Below are 14720 nucleotides of genomic sequence, written 5' to 3' on the forward strand. Positions count from 1 at the left end.
GGAGGGAGGGGGTAGAAGGGGGGGGCAACGTTACACATCAAATACAGACCTGTCACTTTCACTGCAAACAGCCCTGGGGCAACAAGCGGTTTGTGAGTTTATATTTTCGATGCTGTCTTGTAGCTCTCTCTCTCTCTTACACACTCTCTCTCATACTCTCTCCCTCTCTTCCTCACACTCTGTTAATTCTATAATCTACCTTTTAATCACTCCTCCTCCCTTCTTCCCTCTTTTAATCACTTCCCTGAGCTGGGCAACAGCCTGTGTGATGAGGAGCACCCCATTCCCACCAGTCCCCCCCACCCCCCCACCCCAACCCTCACCTTGACGCTGCTGGTGGCTGGCAGAGGTTCTCCGTCCCTGATCCAGGTGATGCGGGCGGCTGGTTTGGCATTTTCCGCTTGGCATGTCAGGTTCAAAGCATCACCCGCCTGCAGGCTGACCACCGGCCCCCCACTGATCACCGGCCCGTCTGGGGGGACTGGGAGGAGAGAAACGGGGGAGAGAGTGAGGGAGAGAGGGGGAGAGGGGTGTGGGAGGTGGGGGGTGGGGGGGGGGGGGAGACACAGTCAGTCCCAGGAGCAATGACAGCATTAAACATCTACCCCCCCCAACAGGAAGTGCAGAGGGAATGCCGATTCCTCCCAACCCCATCCCCGTCAGCCGGGTGTCTGACACACATGGAAACCTATCACCGTGCTCACAAGTCTCCAAACCAAGCTGAGAATTCCGTGTATCCCATCTGCACGTATGCAAGGATTATTATTACTATTATTATTTATTATGATTACAAGTATTACACATGGAAATCCCAGAGACAGATTGTGGGGATGGAATGCACTCTCTCTCTTTCTCTCTCTCTCTCCCTGGAGAGAGCGAGCGACTGAGCCGGGCTGAGACCCACCAATTATCAGCATTAACTTAGAGCCAAACGACAATCTCTCGCCTGTGATTTCCCTGTTGTTGATTATTTGCAAACATACCCGAGTGTCTGAGTCTCTGAGCGTCTGAGACTCTGAGTGTCTGAGTTTACCCTTAACAGTGAGGTCTTGTGTTGACATCACAAATTAGGTATTAATGAGCTGCTCAGTGTCAACGAACGCTGATCACAGTCACAGACACCCTCACGTGTTAACTCCTGTGTGCAGCGCAACCTTAATTCATGTTAATTACCTTCCCGTTCAAAGTGACAGCACCAGCCACTTCATTCATAAAATCTTAATACAAGATATACTTATATATATTTGATTCCCAGCCTCCCAGCAATCACATCTGTTGCTCCTGTGATTGCACCCTCCCCCACCCCCCCCCCAGTTACTACACTTTACAGAATATCCTGTGAAGCGCTTTGAGACGTCTGGAGGATGTAATAAGGCGCTGTATCAAATGCCAGGATTATTATTGGGTCACAGTCACTCTCGCCCATGTGTCCACCTGACTGTAGGGAGGTGGTGTCACTGAACAGCCCCCGAAACCTCTCGGCCCACACCCACTCCGAGGCTGCCGCAGACCATCACACATTATTCCAAACACTTCCCACTCAGAATAAAAATGTTTCTCTCTATATCTGTTCCACATTTACCAGCCTGGTTCCTGTGTGCCCTCAGGCTCTGTCTCTTAACTTACCTTGAAATAAAAGTCCAGCTTTTACTGATCAATAACCCTGAATATTTGATGGCCTGTGGGTTGTGGTCGCGGCTGTGAGGAGCGTCAGTAACACTGGCTGTGATTTCTCTCCCAGCTCGGGAGGTGGTGGTGGGGGGGGGCACTGACCACAATAAAAACCCACTCGCTGTAACAGCCGGGACCCTTGAGACCAATTCTCTCCCTCAGGTCCCTTCCTGATGCTGGTGAGGGTCAGCCATGGTGTTCCACCCTCGAAAGTGTCCATTGCTCATCATGTGTCAGGGTTAACACTTGGTTGTCACCTGCCCACGACCTGTTTGTTGGTTTGTGGAGTCCTGTAGCTCAGCGGTTAAAGCACTCGTCTTGCAAGCGGGAGGACCCAGGTTTGATTCCCGGGTGGGAGAAATATTGGGCAAGTTTCCTTACTCCACTCGCCTCTGTTTACCGAGCGGTAAGTAGGAACCCGGTTGTTTGTCGATTGACAGATCGCCTTCCTGAGGGTAATAGTCCCTTCAAAAAAAAAGGTTGGGTCACTCAAGACTGAGATTGATAGATTTCTTGTGGATAAAGGGATTAAGGGATATGGGGATAAGGCGGGTAGGTGGAGTTAGAATAGATCAGCCATGATCTTATTGAATGGCGGGGCAGGCTAGGGGGGCCGAATGGCCTACTCTTGCTCCTATTTCTTATGTTCTTATGTTCAATCCATGACTATTTGTGCGACACTGTTGTACACAATTGGCTGCCGTGTTTCGCTCACAAAATACCCAGTCACTACACTTTGCAATATATTGAAATTTGAGATGTCTCAACGACGTAAATGCAAGGATTTTTATTATTACTATTGTATTAAGGCGACGTTAATGAACAACACAACAACAACTTGGACTTATATAGCGCCCTCCATGCCGGACGGCGTCTCATGAACCTGACAAAGCCCATTTTAATGTGAAGAAAAGAACAAAACAAAAGGAAACCTTTGTAAATTGCAGAATAAAAGTTATTTCAAAGGAGATGAGGAATGTGTGGAGCGAGAGTGTCTGAAAGCCAACTGAGGATAACGAAGCTGAGTGTCAGGGAAGCATGAAAGCAATGTTAGGGGATTGAAGGGCACAGTAAGACGGATGCGATTTCTCCCAGCTACGCATGAATTACAGACGAGCTTGATCCTGGGCGCGATGTTCACTGGAAACATCACAAGAGATCAGGAAAGTGGCAGACGTGTTAAATTCATTCTTCACAGCACTCCTCGCAGGCTCGAGGGGTGAAGACACTGATTGCTTCATGTGGATAAAGGTGTTCGGGGCCACATTGCAGGAACGCAGAGCAGGAAGCGGCAACTTGCCTCAAACCCACGGCTTCTCACACAGCAAATCTTCACGTGGCTCCTCATCGAATCTTGCAGCACAGAAGGAGGCCATTCAGCCCATCGCGCCTGTGCCAGCTCTTTGAAAGAGCTGCCAGCTATTCCCGCTGCCCCACTCTTCCCCCCACAGCCCTGCACAGTTATCAGAGAATCTTACAGCACAGAAGGAGGCCATTTGGCCCAATGTCCACAAATTGATGCCTGTGTCATTACTCCTTCCCCTCACTGCTCCTCATCTCCACAAATCCCTGAGACACCAGGCACTCACACTAGAACAGACACTAGCTGCTCCAGCTTTACACTCAAGGCAATTAACAGCTGGAATACGGTTCCCACATGAGGTACCTGAGGCCAAGACATTGGACTTATTTAACAAACAACAAGAGCTAGTTGTAACCTGCATCTGGAGGTATCTGCCCAACAATTACCCCAGATAAACCCCATCGTTCACTTCACCACTGTTTGTGGGACATTGCTGTGCGCCAATTGGCTGCTGTGTTCGCCCGCAAAATACCACAGTCACTACACTTTACAGATGTCTCGAAGATGTGACAAGGCGCTATATCAAATGCGAGGATTATTGTTATTATTAATATTATCACTTTCAGGACCAGCGATTGGATGCGCTTTGACCTCAAAATGCAAAATGCGTTCTTGCTGTTGGGTCATTGCTATGTGGAGACGTTCAGCTGGGAGTTGCCCAAATGTTCATTAAATCAATTGATTATAGTGACCACAGGACCTGGGGTGGGGGGGGGTGCGGCCGGAGGCCAGCGACTGCCCCTCTGGCTCTTGCCCTCGCTCACACAGATACTGGCCTCCGCGCAGTCCAAACTCCTAGCTGCTCCTTCCCCAGCCTCCAGTCCTCAGCAGCAGATCTCCCTGACAATCCATCTGCCTCAATTCAGCCACTGAATTAACCGTGTTAGTGTAAGTGGGGGCAGCGAGGAGCAGCTGTTTGCTGATTAAACACATAATGTGGGGCTGACATGACACAGCTATGTTGGGCTGGAGCCAGGAAGCAGCTGCCTATTAGCACAGAGCACATCCCACCACTCCCACCCCACCCCCAAAACAGCCCCCACCACACACAGCTCAGCCTCGCTCGATGCCGCTTACAAACTCCTTCATTATTGAGACGCTCCTGTGAAGATCTGAGCTCCGGAGCCCCAGGGAGATACACCTGGGAGTCCTCGAGCTCATGGTTAGAGCAGACAGAGAGTGAAAGAGAGAGAGATAGACAGAGAGAACGAGAGACAGAGAGCGAACCCGGGGGGAAAGCCCAGTGGTTGCCCAGACTGGGGCTCAGACTAGAGGGAGTGGGGTTCCTTCAGGCTTGAGGGATTGTTAGCCTGTGTGAGCAGAGAGATGGCTGTGGGCACTGAGCCAGGCCAGGCTGTGGCTGTGCTTGTTTCCAATGGGATATAAAGCCTTTTTGTGACTGAGGAGCCGTGTGAATACTGATCAGCTCAGCTCTGAGTTGCTTTACAGTCAGCCTGGCATTGAGGTCGTCTCACAGCGCTTCACTGCATTTAGTGTAAAGTGGGAAAAAGGCAGTCAATCTGCGCTCAGCAACATCCCCGCTAACAGCGGTGAAGTGAGTGATGGGTTTTATCTGGGGGATTATCAGCCACGACACAGGGGGAGGGAGAGAGAGAGAGAAACTCCTTTCTCTTTTTGAACAGCGCTGTGGGATTATTAACACAAGAAGCTCATTTTAAGGTCTCAGCTGAAGGCTGGCACCATTGACAATACTTCTCTCTCCCCTCTCGAACCCACAATCTCCCGACTCGGTGGCGAGAGCCAGCGGCTGAGCCGGGCTGAGAGGGACCTCGTTCTCAACAGCAGAAGTTTAAACCCTGAATTACGTCACGTTGACCTGGTCACGTGTGTCGCCTGATCGACATGTGTGAGAGCGTGTAGTGAGGTGGACTTACTGAGCACAGTCAGCCTGGCCGGCTGGGAACGCAGGGCCATGTGTGTTGCTTGGCATTCGTACACGGCATCGTCGATCAGCTCGGCTTTCTCTATCCGCAGACTGTACTCCCCCACAACAGGGTCACCCACCATAGAATAGCGGGGGTAACCTGGACAGTCACAGCACAGCATGTTAGGAACCAGTCACACACACACACACTCACTCACTCACACACACAGTCACTCATTTACACAGTCACAATGTGAGTGTATAAGTGTGTAATGTACTACTAAGTGTGACTATCTATGAGTGTGAGTGTGTAACGTGCTGAGTGTGAGTGTAAAGGGCTGAGTGTGAGTGTGTAATGTGCTGAGTGTGAGTGTGTAACCTGCTGAGTGTGAGTGTGTAAGGTGCGGAGTGTGTGTCTACCTGGCAACTGCTTCTCCACTCCTAGCCCGAGACCGTCCTTTGTCCACAGTACGAGGCCGTGATACCCAGCGATGGCACAGGAGAGAGTAACGGGCTGCCCAGCCACCACCACCCTGTCCCTGGGCTGCAGTGTGAAGGACGAGGCTGGGCCTGGAGGGGAAACACAACAACAACATTCAGTGAAGCTCAGAAATTCTCTTTGTCACCATTTCCTTCCGTTTGCCTCCAGCCCAACTGCCATGTCCAACACCAGGTGAACTTGGACTCAGCCTCGCCTTCTGCCCTTGTTCCAGAGCTGGAGGTGAAGCTCTCCTCATGAGGCTGCTTTACCCAGCCCCCTAATTCCCCAGCCCTCCCCATGCACCCCACCAGCTCCCAGTGCCCCCGACCCAACCCTCCGTGTCTCTCCGACACCCCCCCACGCCGCCCCACTCCACGGCCGCCTCCCTAGTTAATGAAGTTTCAGCCCCACTGTTACGAGCCGCGCATACAGTAATAAGCCACCGAACAAAAGCTGTTTCGGAGAAAAAATCCTCACAGAAAATCCAGCTTTAATTAAAGATGTTTATCCTCTTTGTTCAATGCCTCGGTGAGGGACAAAGGGTCAGCAAACCCGGCCCAGTCACAGTGACAGACAAGATGTGCTGCTGGCAAGGTGACATAGGGGCTGAAAGTGTGTCCACCGATGGTGGAGCAGAGAGCACAAGGGACAAGCTATGTCAGGCGCAGTGCCAGGTTACAGCAACCTGTGTGTCTGGGGAGGGGGGGCCAGTGCAAGGTTGTGTGTGAGGCTATGAATGGGTGGGGGAAGCTGTGGTTGACCTCAGTGTCAGCTCAGTCTGGGTATCAGCCAGGAACGTGCTGCCCATCACTGTCCAGGCTCCTGCACGCAGTCCCCATGGAATGAGAACAGGCTCCAGAGGTGACAGACAGTGTAAGGGTCGTGCAGTGTATTGTGGCTTGGGAAGAATCAGGCAACTTGGGATCTGAGGTTCCCAAAGCTTCCCCTCCACAGACACCCCCTCTCCTTACACTGGGTGGGGGTGGGAACAGGCACTGGGTGTAAATCACTGCAGATGTTCCTACACACACCACGTTAGCCCCACTCTCGAGCTCCTGACACGCTACCCCACATGGAGAGCACAGAATAACTGACTGACTGACAGACACTGACTGACAGACACTGACTGACAGACACTGATCGACTGACGGCCGTGATCACAAACGGAATGTAATAAATTGTATTATTTGCTATGTGAAATCAGCTGGTCAGACACACAGCTCCCAGTCAGTGTAATCACACAGGAAGGTAATCAGACGTAAAGAGCTTTTCAAGTGGAAAGTGAGACGCGCAGAGATCTATCCTTGCTGCTCCCTGAACACCTGACACCTGCCTGATCCGTCCTACAGATAAGACGTTAACCTTCCCTCCCCGTCAGCCTGTTCAGGTGGACGTTAAAGATCTCCCGTGGCACTGTTCGAAAAGAGAAGGGAGTTTTTCTCTCTCTCTCGGTGTCCTGACCTATAATCCACCCACTTTTCCACCCCCCCAAACAAATTTGGTCACTCACTCTGTGGCTGTTTGTGGGATGTTGCTGTGTGCAAATTAGCTGTTTCACCCACAAAAATACACAGTCACTGCACTTTACAATGCATCCTGTGAAGCGCTTTGAGACTTGACGATGCAGTAAGGTGATATATCACTATCAAACCCTGAGTTTGAGGAGCGATGGTCTGACTTAATAATAATAATCCTGGTATTTAATACAGCGCCTTATCGTGTCTTTGAGACGTCTCAAAGCGCTTCACAGGATATACTGTAAAGTGGAGTGACTATGTATTTTGTGGGTGAAACGCAGCAGCCAATTGTGCACAACAGCGTCCCACAAACAGTGGCGGATTGAGTGGCCAAGTTATTACTATTTAAAATAATATTCCACTGTTGATGCCTGGAGACACACTCCTCGCTCCCGGCTCCGTAACCTCAGAGAAAACGAGCTGTAAACTGTCCCTGGTCTGTTCCCACTGATGTACGTTCCCCGCTCAGTGTGAGACTCAGCTCTGGTAGCATCTCGGTGACGACACTAACCCTCATGTTCGGGTTTAAGATGCAGACGTTTAATTGTTGTCTTAATTACCTTTTATTTTCCCGATTAAACTCTGCCTATACTTCTTGTCCCCAGATTTGCTCTTTGCTTTATCTGCACTCTCCTGTCCACCCTCTAATCTCTGTTCAGCCATTGTTATTGTCTCATCTCCATCTCCACCCTCCACCCACACCTCCCCAGGCTCTCGTCCCATCAGCCTGGCTCAGTGGGTAGCGCTCTCGCCTCTGAGTCAGAAGGTTGTGGATTCAAGCCCCCATGTTGGGACTCAGAGCCCATATAGTCTGCGGTGTTGGGGGAGTGCTGATTTGTCGGAGATGCCGTCCTTTGGATGAGACATTAAACCTAGTTTCTGTCTTCCTGTTCAGGTGGACATTAATCTGTGACACTATTGGAAGGAGAGGTGCTGGGAACTGGACAAGTGTAACTTGTTATTGTTGTTTGCTCCAACATACACTCACTGCATCATATAGCGGCTCCCAGTCTGTGTCATTCATATGGTCTGCGGTTTATTTTATCATTATTACAACAGATTTTATTATATCATTATATCATCAATATTAGGCCATTGTTACTTTATGACACCTTCATATTATTATTATATTGTTATTATATATTATATCATTATTCGGGCCCTCGGCTTCATCGGTAGATGGAGGTTGAGTCTCTCCACTGATTGTGGCGAAGCTTTTGCTGAGGGATGTGAAGAGCTGCCGCCAGCGGGACACTATAATAATAATAATAATAATAATAATAATCTTGGCCTTATCATGTCACTGAGAGGTCTCAAAGCGCTTTACAGGATACACTGTAAAGTGAAGTGACTGTATATTTTGTGGGTGAAATGTGGCAGCCAATAATAATCCTTGCATTTGATATAGCGCTTTTCACATCGGGAGGACGTCCCAAAGCGCTTCACAGAACACACTATAAAGTGAATTAACTGTATATTTGTGGGCGAACGCGGCAGCCAATTGCGCACAGCAATGTCCCACAAACAGTCGTGGATTGAAAATGACCAATTTATTATTGTTTTGGTTTTGGAGGGATTATTATTAGGCTCTGTGTGCAGTAAGGAAACTTGCCCGAGGTTTCGCCCTCTGCCTGAAATTGAACTCAGGTCTCTCGCTTGCAAAGCGAGTGCTCTAACCACTGAGCTACAGGACTCCACCTGAGCTACAGTACTAATTACAATGCCACAAGTGAAACCAATACAACACCATATTTCAGCTCAAATAGGTGGTTCCTATTTGTGACCGAGACTTCACGGAAAAACACGAGTATAAGATAGTGAATGGAGGATTGAAATGAGAATTTAGAAGGAACTTCTTCAGACAGAGGGCGGAACTCACTCCCACAAGTTGTAATTGAAGCAGATAATACAGATAGATTTACATAATAATAATAATCCTTGCATTTTGATATAGCGCTTTTCACATCGGGAGGACGTCCCAAAGCGCTTCACAGAACACACTGTAAAGTGAATTAACTGTATATTTGTGGGCGAACGCGGCAGCCAATTGCGCACAGCAATGTCCCACAAACAGTCGTGGATTGAAAATGACCAATTTATTATTGTTTTTGGTTTTGGAGGGATTATTATTAGGCTCTGTGTGGAGTAAGGAAACTTGCCCAAGGTTTCGCCCTCTGCCTGGAATTGAACTCAGGTCTCTCGCTTGCAAAGCGAGTGCTCTAACCACTGAGCTACAGGACTCCACCTGAGCTACAGGACTAATTACAATGCCACAAGTGAAACCAATACAACACCATATTTCAGCTCAAATAGGTGGTTCCTATTTGTGACCGAGACTTCACGGAAAAACACGAGTATAAGATAGTGAATGGCGGATTGAAATGAGAATTTAGAAGGAACTTCTTCAGACAGAGGGCGGAACTCACTCCCATAAGTTGTAATTGAAGCAGATAATACAGATAGATTTACATAATAATAATAATCCTTGCATTTTGATATAGCGCTTTTCACATCGGGAGGACGTCCCAAAGCGCTTCACAGAACACACTATAAAGTGAATTAACTGTATATTTGTGGGCGAACGCGGCAGCCAATTGCGCACAGCAATGTCCCACAAACAGTCGTGGATTGAAAATGACCAATTTATTATTGTTTTTGGTTTTGGAGGGATTATTATTAGGCTCTGTGTGGAGTAAGGAAACTTGCCCAAGGTTTCGCCCTCTGCCTGGAATTGAACTCAGGTCTCTCGCTTGCAAAGCGAGTGCTCTAACCACTGAGCTACAGGACTCCACCTGAGCTACAGTACTAATTACAATGCCACAAGTGAAACCAATACAACACCATATTTCAGCTCAAATAGGTGGTTCCTATTTGTGACCGAGACTTCACGGAAAAACACGAGTATAAGATAGTGAATGGAGGATTGAAATGAGAATTTAGAAGGAACTTCTTCAGACAGAGGGCGGAACTCACTCCCACAAGTTGTAATTGAAGCAGATAATACAGATAGATTTACATAATAATAATAATCCTTGCATTTTGATATAGCGCTTTTCACATCGGGAGGACGTCCCAAAGCGCTTCACAGAACACACTATAAAGTGAATTAACTGTATATTTGTGGGCGAACGCGGCAGCCAATTGCGCACAGCAATGTCCCACAAACAGTCGTGGATTGAAAATGACCAATTTATTATTGTTTTTGGTTTTGGAGGGATTATTATTAGGCTCTGTGTGGAGTAAGGAAACTTGCCCAAGGTTTCGCCCTCTGCCTGGAATTGAACTCAGGTCTCTCGCTTGCAAAGCGAGTGCTCTAACCACTGAGCTACAGGACTCCACCTGAGCTACAGTACTAATTACAATGCCACAAGTGAAACCAATACAACACCATATTTCAGCTCAAATAGGTGGTTCCTATTTGTGACCGAGACTTCACGGAAAAACACGAGTATAAGATAGTGAATGGAGGATTGAAATGAGAATTTAGAAGGAACTTCTTCAGACAGAGGGCGGAACTCACTCCCATAAGTTGTAATTGAAGCAGATAATACAGATAGATTTACATAATAATAATAATCCTTGCATTTTGATATAGCGCTTTTCACATCGGGAGGACGTCCCAAAGCGCTTCACAGAACACACTGTAAAGTGAATTAACTGTATATTTGTGGGCGAACGCGGCAGCCAATTGCGCACAGCAATGTCCCACAAACAGTCGTGGATTGAAAATGACCAATTTATTATTGTTTTTGGTTTTGGAGGGATTATTATTAGGCTCTGTGTGGAGTAAGGAAACTTGCCCAAGGTTTCGCCCTCTGCCTGGAATTGAACTCAGGTCTCTCGCTTGCAAAGCGAGTGCTCTAACCACTGAGCTACAGGACTCCACAATGGTGCACAGCAGCGTCCCCACAAACAGTCATGGATTGAGTAACCAAATTATACAGTCACTACACTTTATGGTATATTTTGTGAAGCGCTCTAAGATGTCTCAAAGACGCTGTATCAAGTGCAAGGTTTATTATTATTATTATTATGATCACATGCCCAGCGGCTGAGAGCAGGAGGTCACCGGAGTTAACGGAGAGGGTAATAACATGCTGTGTGTGATGTACTGCCAGTGTGGCCAGGAGTAATGAGTTCAGTGTGGAATTATATGGGGGTGAGTGAGAGGCCGGCCAGGTTGACAATGGGCTGTAAATAACAGGCAGTGTTTATGGGGTAAAGTGTGTTCAGAGACAGACTGATGGGCTGTGACTGAGCAGAGACGGCTGACAGCCAAGCCAGGAATTTCGATTAATAAATAATAATCCTCACATTTTCACCCACAATATATATAGTCAATTCACTTGACTATATTCGTGTGTGCTGTAAACCTTTGTGTGTGAGGGGTCAGACTGATTACTGGCCACAGAGTGACCCCCCTGGGCTGGCCGGTATTTTGCGAATGTGTAGCTGAGTGAGGTGTTACTGTGTAGTTATGTGAGGTGTTACGGCGTAGTTGTGTTGCTGTGCTTACCTGCGCCAGATGTTTTCCGCATGCTCTCTGCCCTCCAGTCCTCGAGACGTGCACTGGCTCTGGGGTATGGCCCCCCGGCCCCCTGCCCCGGCGGCCCTTCCTCATGCCGCATCTCGGCCAGCGTCTGCGCACACGCGGGGTGAATCAGCCCTGAGCAGAGAAACAGGTGGAAACCATCAGCCAGAGAGATTCTCCCGGCAACACACAGACACAGCCATCCTCGCAGTGACAGAGACACACAGGCAGAGACACCTCCCAGTGACACAGGCACAAACCGTGTACAATAACCATCATCGATTACAGCAGAAACAGCGCCTTATCCCACCGCGACGAACTCGCACAGAGCTTCACTATAAAGTGTAGTGACTGTGTGATTTGTTAGAATAACTAACGCACTAACAGTCTCTGTCTGAGCCTTGGAATCCTCAGTCTTAACACTGACTTGAGCATTACTGCAGAGTAGACTGGATGCTCCTCTGACACTTGCAATTACGGAGTCCTGTAGCTCAGTGGTTAGAGCACTCGCTTTGCAAGCGAGAGACCTGAGTTCAATTCCAGGCAGAGGGCGAAACCTTGGGCAAGTTTCCTTACTCCACACAGAGCCTAATAATAATCCCTCCAAAACCAAAAACAATAATAAATTAGTCATTTTCAATCTACGACTGTTTGTGGGACATTGTTGTGCGCAATTGGCTGCCGCGTTCGCCCACAAATATACAGTCAATTCACTTTACAGTGTGTTCTGTGAAGCGCTTTGGGACGTCCTCCCGACGTGAAAAGCGCTATATCAAATGCAAGGATTATTATTATTATTATTATTATTAAACACGTTTGTCCCTTTCTCTTTTTCGAGCAGCCCTGCGGGATCTTTAACATCCACCTGAACAGGCCACAGACGAGAGGACGTCTCATCTAAAGGACACAACAAGGCAACGCTCTCTCTCTCTCCCCCCTCCCACCCCCCAAGCTGTGACTCGGAGTGAGCTCAGAATCCCCGATGTGGGGAGCTCGAACCCACAGCCCTGTGACTCGGACAGAGAGAGAGAGAGTGAAAGAGACCCTGAGGCAGGTGCCAAGTCCTATGCACTGGAAGGCAATGCTCACTCTCGCTGTCTGCGGTTTGTGCTGCCATGATTTAAGACGACTTGAGGGGTTGTAAATGCCAACGTAAATTCCTGGAAATAGAGTCATTGAGGAAATTACACCCAAGGAAGCGAGAGAGGGAGAGAGTGAGCGAGCGAGAATGAGAAAGAGAGAGAGAGAGAGAGAGAGAGAGAGAAAGGAAATCGCTGAAAGACTGAGCGGCTGAAGCTGTCAGAGGGAATCAGTGCAGCTGTGGTGTTGTTACCTGCTCACAGGAGAGCTTCCCCTTAGGGGACACGATACGCCGGGCAGCCCTGGGCAGCTGGAGAGAGACTCTCTCTGAGCAGACAGTCACTGAGCGGAAACGGCAGCCATGGCACAAACCATTACAAAAGCTGCGGACGCACAAGCCGAGTGTGCCCGTCAGGAAAGGTGGCTTCAAGGTCTGTGTGTCAGCCTGGCTCAGTCGCTGTGTATCAGCCTGGCTCAGTCGCTGTGTGTGCGTCAGCCTGGCTCAGTCGCTGTGTGTCAGCCTGGCTCAGTTGCTGTATGAAACGCAAGCATTATTATTATTACTGTTGTTATTACTATCCTGTCTCCGCACCGTGTTTACATGCGGAACGAATCATGATGTAACAAAGTCAACACTACAGTGTTGTCCCCTTTGTTGTGCATGTGGAGCGAGACACGGGAACACACGTGTGTTTACTGTGGGAAAGGCCCCCATGATAACACGGCGCAATGTGTGCGCGTATGTGTCTGTGTCAGGCCTGTAGAACATGTAATGCTAATACACCACTCACAGGCCGAATGCAGATGAGGAACAGAGTGAGGCTGTCACTGTGATTTCTCAGGCATCCATCTTAATCATGTTTCAAAGTCATCTGTGTGGCAGCCGCCTGCACCAGCCCTCAGGGCCATTGCCTCGTGTGATCAAAGGGACGACATCAGGCATCAGATCTCATCTCTCAGCACGTAAATCAGCAATTAAACACAAACAGTCAAATGTCAGCCGTCACCCACAGCACAATCAGCCCCCGAACAAGTCCTGAAACATCAAGCACTGACTGCCGCTCACAGATTCGCTCACACAGCACACAGGAGGTTCGTTATTACAGATCCCTTGTTTGTGGGGCAGCGTGCGATTAATAATCATCAAAATAATAATCCTTGCATTTGGATACAGCGCCTTATCGTGTCGTTGAAACGTGTCAAAGCGTTTCACAGATTATACTGTAAAATGGAGTGACTGCGAGAGAAACTCAGCAGCCAATTACGCACATCAGTGTCTCACAAATCTTTGTCGATTCAGTGACCAAATTTTGTTTTGAAGGATCATTACCCCAGAAACTGATCCGCCAATCGACTGACAACCGGGTTCCCACTTACTGCTGGGTAAACTCCGGAGTAAAGAAACTTGTCTAAGATGTCGTCCTGCCCGGCCGGGAATCGAACCCGGGTCCTCTTCTGGCGAGGCGAGTGCTACAGGAATCTGTTAAGTCGAGGCTCGGAGCACACCAGGGCTGGCATCTCGTTGGGAACCTACATTCTCGTTCTGACTGTCACAGTCTCGCTCGCTGCCACAATCACCTAAAACCCCCGTGAGAGGGCTGTGAGCAGGGAACGGCTTAGAATCTCGTGGATTGACGGGTTCAGGAAGATTTGTCTTTCAGGCAGACGCTGTCTGACGCACGCGGAAAAACCGTCAACTGTGTCAACATTTCAATCAGCGCCCACTGCCGTTCCCGCACACAGCCATGAAGCGAGTGACCGATTTATACTGTACTCGGGGAATTGCTGGCCAGGAACACCGGGAAAGAGTGAGCGAGAGAGAGAAAGAGAGAGAGAGAGAGAGAGAGAAAAAGAGGAGGATTTCCTCTGCTCTCAAAGAATAATTACACAAAGCCTCTTTCTCTTTCTCTCTCACCGGCACTGTTCTACATTAGTCACTGTCACTGTCACACTATCTCAGTATGACGTTTCCATCAACCAGCAGCTCTGACACTTGCTGTGCATTTACCTTCACCCACAACCTTCAATTCCCTACACGTCTCCGTCTCTCTCCTCTCCCTCTCTCGCGCTGAATTCGGGAACAGTAACAAGTTTGTGCGGTTTCTTGGCCCTTGTGTTAATTAGCAGCAGGAAACCGTGATCAGGTGCAAACTTTCCCGCAGTGTTTCCTAAGAGTTGTTTCACAGTCTCTG

The 14720-nt window shown here is 48.7% G+C and overlaps 1 protein-coding gene across 1 annotated transcript in view; it reads right to left on the bottom strand.

Moving 5' to 3' along the window:
• kirrel3a (kirre like nephrin family adhesion molecule 3a) overlaps nt 1-14720 on the bottom strand; it is a 44652-nt gene that overhangs the window by 9119 nt on the left and 20813 nt on the right. The window contains 4 exon segments of the mRNA XM_042343900.1: nt 324-481; nt 4930-5079; nt 5340-5489; nt 11434-11583. Coding sequence (XP_042199834.1) covers nt 324-481; nt 4930-5079; nt 5340-5489; nt 11434-11583 — 608 coding nt within the window.

The sequence above is a fragment of the Callorhinchus milii genome, unplaced genomic scaffold (genome assembly GCF_018977255.1).
Source record: "Callorhinchus milii isolate IMCB2004 unplaced genomic scaffold, IMCB_Cmil_1.0 Scaffold25, whole genome shotgun sequence".
Classification (NCBI taxonomy): Eukaryota; Metazoa; Chordata; class Chondrichthyes; order Chimaeriformes; family Callorhinchidae; genus Callorhinchus; species Callorhinchus milii.